Source organism: Centruroides sculpturatus, unplaced genomic scaffold (assembly GCF_000671375.1).
Source record: "Centruroides sculpturatus isolate CEXI.00-Female unplaced genomic scaffold, Cexi_2.0 scaffold1567, whole genome shotgun sequence".
In the NCBI taxonomy this organism is placed as follows: Eukaryota; Metazoa; Arthropoda; class Arachnida; order Scorpiones; family Buthidae; genus Centruroides; species Centruroides sculpturatus.
Window position 1 is genome coordinate 124,148 of NW_019385751.1, and position 12,370 is coordinate 136,517.

The 12,370-nt window shown below is 27.7% G+C and overlaps 1 protein-coding gene across 1 annotated transcript in view; it reads right to left on the minus strand.

The window, feature by feature from the left end:
- LOC111641782 (ubiquitin domain-containing protein UBFD1-like) overlaps positions 1 to 12,370 on the minus strand; it is a 41,357-nt gene that overhangs the window by 16,530 nt on the left and 12,457 nt on the right. The window contains exons 2-7 of the mRNA XM_023387999.1: positions 6,578 to 6,736; positions 5,249 to 5,407; positions 5,018 to 5,053; positions 2,657 to 2,797; positions 1,170 to 1,201; positions 490 to 555 (exon numbers count right to left, since the gene is read on the minus strand). Coding sequence (XP_023243767.1) covers positions 490 to 555; positions 1,170 to 1,201; positions 2,657 to 2,797; positions 5,018 to 5,053; positions 5,249 to 5,407; positions 6,578 to 6,736 — 593 coding nt within the window. The remainder of the gene's footprint in view (positions 1 to 489; positions 556 to 1,169; positions 1,202 to 2,656; positions 2,798 to 5,017; positions 5,054 to 5,248; positions 5,408 to 6,577; positions 6,737 to 12,370) is intronic.

The window sequence follows — 12,370 nt, forward strand, 5'->3', positions numbered from 1 at the left end:
AAAACTTGTAGAACTAATGTTCAGCATTAAAAATTGTAAATAAACATGTTTTGAGGCTAGAAACCATATTTTAAAGTTACAAACCACTGTGCATCATATCGCCCTCTATCGTCGTTGCATCAGCTAACATTCAGAACACGTTATGGCTTTTCTTAATCACCACAACACATAGTAGTCAAATATGAAAGCCATGACATGAATTTCACGTTGTGGTCAGTTTTTTTTGCTCAATGAGCGATTTTGGTCTTTGAGCCTAACATATATAAACAAACCACAATTTTGTATATTTTCAAAAAAATATATATTTTTTTGAAAATATACAAAATTGTGGTTTGTTTTTACATGAAATTTCAAATTATTCAAGAATTATCGTTACTCACAGAATTTCATTATTACATTTACTAATTATTTTATGCAATTTTTAACTATTTAATTAAATATATTCCATATTAAAATAATCATTATTTGATACTAAACAAAAGAATTTACCTTAGCATTTCTTATACCAGGCATAGCATCTTCAGGGACACCTTTATCAATAATTCTTTTGTGAAGCTATTAAGATAAAATTTAAGTTTTACACTCAAGTTAATATGTAATTGAAAATTCAGTGACAGAATGTTGTTCATCCAAAGTCAGTGATCTTTACAGTATTTATCAAATATCAATAACGTACACAATAGAATTTTCTATGATTAATTTAGCTTGCATAACTAGCTATAACTAGATTACATTCCTCGTTTTTTTATTGCATTATCCTATAATACTCTTTATCATTTAAAACAAACAATGATGTCCACAACATTTTTCTATATTTTTGGTCTTCTTGAGTGTAAAAATATTGAGGAATACAAAGGGGAGTCAAAATTTGACTGATAAAATATATTAGTTATACAATCAACTGTATTTATTAATAAAATTAAATAATTGAATCAGAAATAATTTATTTACATATGACTAAACTAAAAAGTGATGATAACTTATAATAAATCATTAAAACAAATCATTATTGTTATATTATTAAAAGAATATCATTTATATACTTATTCTATGTATTTTACTTGACAACTGATTTAGAATATTCAAGATTGGATTAATCTATATAAGATTTAAATAACATTTTATTAATAGTTTGCTTGTTTACTTAGAAATTATAAAACTAAAGGTACCTTTTGCCTACATAATGGTTCCTTTTCTGCAGCTAAAATAAAAAAAAAAAAAATCAGTAAAATCAGAAAATAGATGATAAATTAATCATTTATAAATTTCATCATCAATACTTATACAATAAAGTACTATTTATGTTTCATATTTGTGGATTGTTTTACATAGTTCCCTAACAATTCTATTCCTTTTGAAAATTATTATGTCTAAATTATTATGAAATGTTAATTTATATTTGGTTTTCTTTCTGAAACAAGTAACAGATATAGTATATTCATTTTTGAAAAGATATTTCAATTACTGTGGAAAATTTCATCCTTTGATTATAAGGAAGAAAGTTTTTTTTTATTTTTACTTAAATTTTTATTGTTTATTATAAGCTTCAAAGAATATATTTCATCCATTGATTTTGTATTAGTAATCTGTATATTAACATTTTCTTGTTACAAACTGGGTATTAATCACACCATATTTTTTTCAGGGGACAAAGGATGACAACAAAACAATTCCTTACACACTTTTAACATACCAATACATAAGATTAAATTAAAAATAATAATAATAAAAATATTTCAGCATATTGGTATGAAAATCAGTTTTTATACCAGCAATGAATGTGTTAAAGCAGCGTTTTTCAACCTTCTTGAATACGCGACTTCTTTACAAGTTAAAAAATTCTGGTGACCCCCAGGGCCATATTAAAACTATATCAGTGATTTTAAAACTATGTATTTAATTTTCTTTCTTTAAATATTGATCGAAAACCAATTGTACTGTAAAATAAACAGGCATAGCCTTCTCACTGAAATTCTACTTTTTCTTTTTATTGTAGTATAGGATCTACAAACACTTGTTCTTTCACCCGCAACCCCCACAGGTTGAAAAACACTGTGTTAAAGAAACAGGTGTTTAAAATAAGACATAAGGTAAATGCAATTTTGAAACAAAAACAAATTTCTGTATGATAAAATTTTTCAATTGTGTTCAATCAAACTATTTTTCAATTCAAAATTACTTGAAAAAATAATTTAAGTTTCTTTGGATATTTAAGTTGTGAATCAAAGTGAATTGTCTGCTGTTTGATAATATCAGATATTTTAATGAGTGGATAACAACCAATTAATATTAATGAAAAAACTATACATTTTAAATAATTATTTTAAAAATAAATCTTTTCAAAATAACTAGTAAACAGAACATCATTATATGTAATAACAAGTGATGATATTCGGTAGAGTATATTAATTAAATTTTGAAATTACACATTTTTTGGTTAAGTATTTTTTTTTACTCCTTCCTAAGAAAAAATTTAATAATATAATACATCTTGACAATATCAGAAAAAAAGTAATAAAACAGATTAATTTATTTAAACCAATTAAATTAATTAGATAAATCATAGTATAAATGAGAACACAGTAATTACAATTTTAAAAGCATACTATATTTTATATAATTTCTTAATTTTTGAAAAAATAAAAGATATTAATACCTGAAGGCTTTTCTTCTTTTAACACTTGCTCTCCAGGAGTGTTCACAGCTAAAACATCATCCAGAGTAGAACCAACCACCATAATTTTAGCTCCTTTCACTACTCCTAAAGCTCTCAATGTTTGATCATCTTTAGCAAGACCTGTAACATATATATATGTTATGAACTAAGTGATTAATATGGGCATTATGAATAATGACAAACAAAATTGGGCACTGTGATAAATTTCAGGTGTTTTAACAAATTTATCAGATTGACTGGTCATGAATACTGCTATCACATGGTCAAGCAAAGTATAACATTGAGGAATGATCATCCAACATATGCTAGCAAATTAGCACTCGCATCTGAGTTGTGCATGCATATTGCATTTAGTATTTAAGTTTAAATTCATATGACCAGTAGTTAATATTATGCAACATTTTAATTTTACTTTTGCCTCTTAAAATGGTGTTTTCTTCTTTGAAAAAAGCAAATATCATGAAGTAATCATTAAGTGATATGAATAATCACTTCAACAACCAATTAAACAAGTTAATAACAGAAAAAAGTCAGAACAGTCAAATTTTTGCAAAATCAGCATATTTGACAATGATACAAAAAGTGAGAGTCAAAAATGAAAGTGACTTCTAAATTACCAGAAGAATATCAGCATTTATGTAGATATGACATTGTATCTATCAGAGAAATAGAAAAATTAATTGTGCCTGTGAAAGAAAGTTATGTGATTAAATATTATGTTCATACTGAAGAAATATTTCTGATATTGCACAATGTCTGTATTGCTATTGGCCATGGTGGTAGAAACCATATGGAAAAGAATAAGTTCAAAGTATAACAATATTACAAGGGAGATTATCATAATTTATTTGAACTTTGAATTTTAATGTGAAATCTATCAGAAAAAACAATGTGTTCCTAAGAAAGGCTTAGTAGTTAAACCAATTTTAAGTAATGAAATGAACTCAAGATGTCAGGTTGATCTTATAAATTTGTAGTTGTTAGTTGATAAGCAATATAAATTTATACTCATGTATCAAAACCATCTGACTAAATTCATTCAACTATGACTGTTAAAAAACCAAATGGACTGAAGATGTAGCCTATGTTTTTAGACGTTTTCACAATTTTCAGTGCACAGGGTATTCTATAAAGCAATAATGGCAGAGAATTTGCCAGTAATAATGTCAAAGAAATATATAGTATGTGGCCTGAGTTAAACATGGTGCATGAAAAGCCCAGGCACTTACAAAGTCAGGGTTCAGCAGAAAGATGTAATCAAGATGTAGAAAATATGCTTAGTGCTTGGTTGAAGACTAACAACACTAACAAATGGTTGGAAGGATTACATTTTGTACAACTGACGAAAAATTGAGCATATCATACTGGTATAAACTGTAGTAACTATGAGGATATGTTTGAAGCAAAGCTAAAAGTTGGACTAAAGAATTTTATACCCGACAAATCATATTGACCGTTGTTAATATGAAGGAAGATCTAGAGACGCTTTTTAAAACTAACGACAAAGTAAGTCAAAGTTGTGCAAACTCAAAATAGTTTAGGTGTTGTTGTTACAGTTGAAGATAAAAGCCTTTACAAACTGAGTACCAAACATGGCACATTAAATCTATTATATTCCAGAAACCAATTTACTGTTTGTAAAGAAAACTTCATTTCTGTTGGAGATGTACTGGGTTCAGAAATTTTGCTTAGAGAATATGCAAGAATATCATCAATTTCTGAAGGCCACAACTATAGTTGATGCTGCTGAAAAATCAGTTGAAAATCTAATAGATGCAAATGCTACAAAGAAAAAAATTATGCAATTCCAAATGTCATCAAAATCTTACTTGCTCAAATAAATAAACTAAAAAAAATATTTAATTTTTTATATAATTTATACCAAAACTGACATTCCAGAAGTTTCCTTTAAGTTGATTTTTTGATTGAAGTATAAATTTGTTAATAATGCTTTTTGTTAACATTGTTTAATTAATACAGTTAATTAATACTTACTTTTAAAAGATTGCATGTTGTTTTTAAAATACTTTGAAATAATTCTTAATGAAAAAAGTGGAGTTTTTTAAAATCAAATTGTCCAAGGGAATGTAGCTGTATTCATAATGACTGGTCAACTTAATAAATCAATATTTATCAGACAGCATGTCCATTTTAGTCATTATTCATAATGGCTGGGCATTTTAAATAATGCCCTATTAATCACTTGGTCCATAATATAAATATAATACTATTTCTCAAAATAAAAAGTAAACTTTAAATTTCCTTTTGAGATTATTTGCAAATTATCAAATAGTCATAGATTTTAATAATTATTAAGTTTTATTAACATTCACATATTACCTTTATACATAAGTTTCTGCATTGAGGAAGGAACCCCTATAAAAATGAAAAATTATAATAAATTAGTCTTAAATTTTATTAACTAATCTAAAATAATTATTGGTTTATTATTTTTCAGTATATCATTGTCAATGATTAAGATAATATATAAAATAGACAAAAATATAGATTGACAAAAAATTAATTAAGAAATAACTTCTTAAATTTGAAAAATTATTTAAAATTTATTACTTGTAAGTTTTTCCACTTTTAATTTCAATGAAGCTACTGTGTCATCCAATGGAAAAGAAATATCATATTTTTGTTTATTAAACACTATCTTGAAATCAACCATTTCTTTGTCTTCATTATTTTCAATGGGTTTTTCGACTGAACTAGCTTCAACTTTAACTGGAATAAAATAATTAATAAGAATATATGAAAAGGAATGAATTAAATGTTAAATTTTCCATTTAGGTGTGTATATACTTTTGAAAACTAAGTGTAGTGTTATTTCATAACTGCAAAATGAATGATAAATATATTGAAAATTGTCATTCAATATAGTCATCATTTATTTATATACAACATTAATTATAAAAAATAATGCAAGTTACAATAAAATTTTATGAACTACTTTTAAAAAAAGAAAAATATGAAAGATTATTATTTATTTATTTAGCAAAGTTTAATAAATTTTTAATCAACAATGGCACTCAAACTTCATATTTTAGAAATTAAATAGTGCAGAAACAAAAATGTCTAAAAGTTAAAATATGCACACAGCTGATTTATACAACATTCATTATGTTTGGATTTTCACTTTCCACGCAATATATTTTTTAAAAACATTTAAAATTATAATATGTATTGCTGCTAAGAATCCAAATGTGTATATGTTACTTAACAAAGTAAAGACTAATTTTACTTTAATTTATTTGTATTCATAGTCACTGATTTTATGTTTATAAAATATGTACTTATGTATTCTCTTTTTGCAGAGTTAATTTTAATATTACCATCTACAAATATCTAAGTAAAACAAATTTCATAAAAAACTTTACATTTATTTATTAACTATGATCTAAATCAAAATATATACAATAGTATATATCAGAAAATAATAAATCATTTTGATTTTGATTACACAGTTGTCCCTCGATAGTCCGACGTTTTTTAATCCGACATGCTCAGTAGTCCGATGCACCTCCTGTCAAGGTACCCGTCCCCGTTACGTGTCTGCTTGCACAGAAGCATGTCATGATGTGAATCTCCCCATCCAATTCTTACTCGATGACACACATTTCGTGTGTTTTATGTGAGCAGTTCTGTTCAAACAGTTGGAGTAGAGAACATTGTAAGTTACTGCTAGCAAAACAATGCGAAATATGTAATTATTTTCGGTAATCCGGACACTTTTCGTAATCCAACACACCTTTGGTCCCATACCTGTCGGATTATCGAGGGACAACTGTATTTTATAGTCATTTACAAACATGCTACATACAGTACTTATATTTCTACATAAAATTTGAAATGATTTAAACACTTTTTAAAAATATTTATTAATGAAGAAAATACCTTCTGATGCAGTAGTAAGTCCTGACATATTTGCTTCGGAATCCATATGTAATTTCAATGATGTAGTTGCATTTTCTCCAGATAAACTAACTGTTTCATTTTCTATACTCTGATGAGTTGTTATTGTATTTTGGTTATTAACTTGTTCTTGTGGGCTAGCTATGTTTAAAAAACAAATAATTATGATTTTATTAATCAGTTATAAATTAATAAGTAAAAATTATTAATTTAACATTATCAAATTGAGAATTAATTTATTATTAAAAATAGAATAATAAATCAATAATAAAAACACTAAACAATAATTTATAAATACCATAACTAGCAATTAATAGAATAAAAACATCAAAGGTTAAAATACAAAATATTTTTTTGTATTTTAAACCTTGTTTGGCATTCCAATGCTTTACAAAATTTTCTATTTTCTATTAGCTTTTGTAAAGCATTTTCTATTTTCTATTTTCTGTTAGCTTTTGTAAAGCATTTGATTTTTAGTATCAAACTTGACAAAGGTCTTTAAATATGACCAAAAACATTAGTTTAGTGTTTAATAAACATTGTATGTAACTGATTGAGCGATCTACTGAAGCAGTTATTTTATAAATTATAAATTAAATTCATTAGTTTTACTCAATTCTAGACTAGAATTGAGTAAAACTAATTAGACTAGAGTGACAGCATTAAAATATCTTTAAAGAATTTTCTAAAATAAAACTCTAGTAAGTCTTCACTTATATACAATTAATACTTATCCTTCGTTACAAAGGACAAGAATTAATTTCAAAGAAGAGAACTGGTTGTTCTATGCTGGCAGACTTTATTTTAAAACCCACAAACAATGCAAGAATTATAATTATTTTAAAAAAACTGTCACAAATACGATGATTATTGTTATTTTTAAAGACACCACAACCAACACAAGGATTATTTTATTATATTGATGTCACCAAAGATATTAAACCTTTAAACATAAGCAGGATATGGAACACAATTTTTAAAAATCTCAATATTTAAAATGCAACACTTGTGAAGATAATCAAAGGCTTTGTGATTCTAAAACCCATTGACCTGATGAAGATCCAGAGAGAAGGATCAAAAACATTAGTCTGTGTATGAGTGAGGACTTACTGGAGTTTTATTTAGAATGTTTTTTAAAAAAATATTTATTAGTTTTAGAAAAGCTCTAATAAATTAGTGTTTGAAAGCGTGTTAAAATACTCTTTTTTTAGCTGACACATTTGTTAAAATTAATAATTTTGTTCAAATTTTTGGAAACTCCTACAGGAACTCTTAGAGTTCTATAGAACAGAGTTTACGAAACACTGCACAAATGTACTATGGCATACACATGAGGCCACAAAATTGGATTCATCCCAGTATTAAAAAAAACTATACCACTATCTAAGAAAATTTTACAAAAATGAATAGTTATGACACTGGCATGGACTGGGGAAATCTGACTGTCTAATTAAAACAAAGCATTGTGATGGCCAAAGGACAATGTTGACGCAATGTGATTTATGCCCACCAGTACTCTGTCAAAGTGAAGAAATTCAACCAACTGCAGGTAAATGGTGGAAATAACTATGACAAAAATAAAATTAAGAAACTATCAGAAAACTTGAAACTTTATAAGAATCTAAAATCATATACCAATCCATTGTTAATCAAATGTCATATAAAATCCCTGATATCCTTTGTGGTAGGAATAGGAGTGAAAAAATAGTATTAGTATGGGAAGAATTTAAAAATAGTGATTTAAAAGTCTATTCCAAAAATGTTAAAAGATTAAAATATAAAGTTGTAAATATATAATTTTTATTGTAAAAATTTTGTATAAATTAATGTGTAATCTTTTTTTGAATTTTGAATTTTTTAAAGTTGTAATTAGAAAATGTAATGTCCGCTAAAGAGGGGCTTAGGCCCAAAATGCTGAAATGTAGTGGAATACAGGATTATGTTACATTAAAGGTGTTTTACTTAGAAATTGTGTGATTCTTAGTATTTAAAGTCCTAACCCTTAGTATAACAAGTCCTAGTTCACAAGAATGTCCAAAATGGACTAAGACATAATATAAAGTACTGATTCACTTCCAAACATTGGATACATTTAAAAGGAACAAGTAAAACGGCAAAAACGTATTTGGGACAAGACTATGTCTCGGACACTCACTACTAAGCGGAATCACTTTGAAGCTCAAGGCGGGTCTCATTCTCCAATCTTCTTTGATATCGCTGCTTTTGGGTGCAATTGTTCAAACTTCACCAGCCACAACCAAGAGGTCATCCATGATGTATTTTCAATGAAATTAACCTATCCAATTTCTCCATTGAGTGTCAGCCCGGATTGAATTTTTGTCAATGTGTAACAAAAATTTCCTGTTTTTGAAAAAATAATCATGGCTATTGTATCGTCCAAAATTATTTTTTTATTTTGCACAAACAATATACAGTTTAACCCAATTATAATGTCATCATATGTAACGACAACCTAATATAACATCAAATTTTTATCAGTCTCACGATTTTACTATACTAGATAATGTTAAAAAAAACCCACTTGTAATGACATAAAACTGTTTTAATGTCAATATTTGAAGCGCTCCCAAATTTACAAAATTAGATTACAAATTTTATTTTATTTANCGCCAGCGTTTAGAAATTAAAAATAGGACACTTCCATGTTGCAGTGTTATTGACAGCGATTTGTTAAATTTCAGATATACTCGCTAGTACTTTCAACAATTTACAACTGTCGTCTTCAGGCAAAATCGAATACGCCTGTTTGTAGAAGAGGGTCACCATTTTGGATTTTATTTTGACTCTATTTTCGGTCTCGACTACCTACAAGTCTGGATTTTTTTATGCGCAAATAATTTAGGCACCTAATACTCTGTGCCAAATATTAACTTTTGACATGTACTCCTTCATAACTCTATGCTGGTAACATAAAACGACAGTACGATTTTATAAACAAGACATAGTCGTGTCAAAAATCAATCAAAAAGATATGCTCTTTGTTTCACATACTAATTTCAATTTCATTCTGGAATAAGTATACTCAACAGCAGTATTAGCTCTATCATCTTACAATGCATATACAATAAATCCATCCATTTGATCATTAATATTCTGTATAAGTATTTAACTTATATTTTTTAATTTTTGAAACTTTCTATGGGGCATTTCCATAGTTGGCAGCTCACATGAAATGGAGTCTTCTTATTTGGAGAAACTGAAATTTATAGTGAGTGTTTTATTACAAAGTTTGGTTGTCTGCACTTATGTATAACATTTATTCAAAGAAAATGATACAATATACATTGTTAAGGAGATTGAATCATCACCTTTTCTTCTAGTTCGGAATGAACCAACCTGGAATGCTAATTCAATTTGTAGAAAACAAAAAAAATCAGATAATACATCTGATAAACATGCCAAACAATACGCCAAATTCTTGGGCTTTATACAGGCTATAAATAAATATTAGAAATTAATTAATTTGACTAGAGGTAGCATTTATGTTGTCATCTCGTATTAATTTTTAATTTAGACATTTCTAAAATTTAATTTGGAATTGGTCATTAAATTTAATATGAGATGACAGCATAAATGCCTACCTCTGCTTTTAATTTTACTTTTACTTTTAGCAGATAGGGGCTACTCAAAGGTATTGCCTAGGGTGAGAATGGAGAAGAAAGATGATTTATTGGAAGAGGCTGAAGGTGAAATTATAAAGGATAGGAAAGGGGATGAAATGGAAGTCCCAAGGGCGCCTACATCGCTTTTATTTAAAAAAAATTAAAAATTTACATTCAGTTGTGGACCAGTACTTAAGAATTACTGAAGCACCCTAAGTGATGGGCATGCAAACATAACATATTTACAATACCCATTGTACAGTACTTGCAATGGGGAAACTGACAAAGTTCTTTAAATGCCTACCTCTAGTCAAATTAATCTATCTATAATATTTAATTATAGCCTTTACATAGCCCAAGAATTTAGCATATCGTTTGGCGTGTTTATTATATAACAAGCTATGGTTGTTGATGTTTATATGCAAATGTGTGAACACAAGTTTAGAAAAATGTGTGATCACAAGCGACATTAAGATGCTAGCGGAATGAGTGCTTAACACAGACTGATGGAGCATGCGCAAAATCCAGGACTTCCCCTCTTCTTGTCACTTGTTAAGAGAGTCATTTTTTTACAATTTGTTTTGCTCATTAAGCGAGGTTCCACTGTATTATTATTTGGTGGAATCAAGAGCAATGTCTTCTTTTTATCAAAAGTTTAATGGCTTTAATGTGATTTGGCACTATTTTTTGTATCAATTCATTATATGAAGGAAAAAAAATGATTTCACCATATTATAATAGTTTCCTAATGATTTTTTTGCATTTTTCTTCATTTTTTTTTCAATGATCATCACAGATATCCTCAGATTTACATAGGCACCATTTGGCTGTTGCATAACCCTTCTGATAAGACATTATATCTTTCAAAAAGTTTTTTGGATAAAAGTTTGTTTTTTTTTTATGTAGAATCATAATATATAATAAAAACTGGGGATTCCCATATAAGAATCTGAAGTTGACTCCATTTTCACTGATTACTATATGGGACTGACAAATCAATAGTTTCCTTAAGTCTAACATTTTTGTTTAATGATTTTTTTTGTAAGATGCATATTTTTTGAGTTATTTCAGCAAACTAATTAAAATGGACCACCCTGTATAAATAGCAGACATCTTGATGATAATCAAATAAAACAGAGATCCTAATAATCCTCTATAAGACAACTGCAAATATTTCTACATTAAAACCCATGTTTAGTAAACTTAGTTAATGTTGAGATTAATATAATAATAAAAATCCAGTATAAATGAACATTACCTTGCACACTGTTTCCAACAGCTGGTGTGCCAACTGTTGCATCACTGAGGAAAATGGTCAAATAAGGCATGCTATATGTTCTACTATAATATACCATATTTAACAGTACTAATGTGGTGCAATACTATGTAAATATTAATATGTTTTTTGGAGGTGTTGTTCAGCAGTAGACTTGATGTATAATAGAATTCTCACCTACATAATTTACTGAAGGTTTTTAGCAGTTGCTTGGTGACTACATAGAACCTGTTGCTATGTTTTTTTATGTGTAAACTATATTTTATATTAAAAATATGACACTTCCGTGTTGCGGCGTTATTGACAGCGATTTGTTAAATTTCAGACATTCTTGCTAGTACTTTCAACAGTTTACAACTGTCGTCTTCAGGCAAAATCGAATACCTTTGTTTTTGAATTGACAGCTTTTAACGGACTTTCCAAATTATGTAATGTGCGTGGTTGGAATATAGAACAAATTAATAAAATTGAATAAATAAATATTTTTTTTTTTTAAAGAAACCTGCTGTAATAACTTGAATTCCCCAAAACATATAAATATTGATTGATGGTGCTGTGCATAGTAATGGAATAAAATCAGAACACAAAATTATAACTTGGATTGTTTAAATAAAGTTATCCATAGCTGTGGTATTTCCAATGTCGGCGCATTACACGGCAAAGCAGCGGATATATAAAGATTTTCCCATATGAATATTTGCCTACGATCATTGCAATGCTTAAGTAATTTAACATGGTTCCAAAGTGGAAGATAATCTTGTTCTAGCACCTTTTTCGCTAATTCTGTAGCTGGTCTATTATTTCTAATGTCTTCTTGATGTTCGAGGATGCGGGACCGTATCATTCTGGTGGTAGCTCCAATATAGATAATTTCCT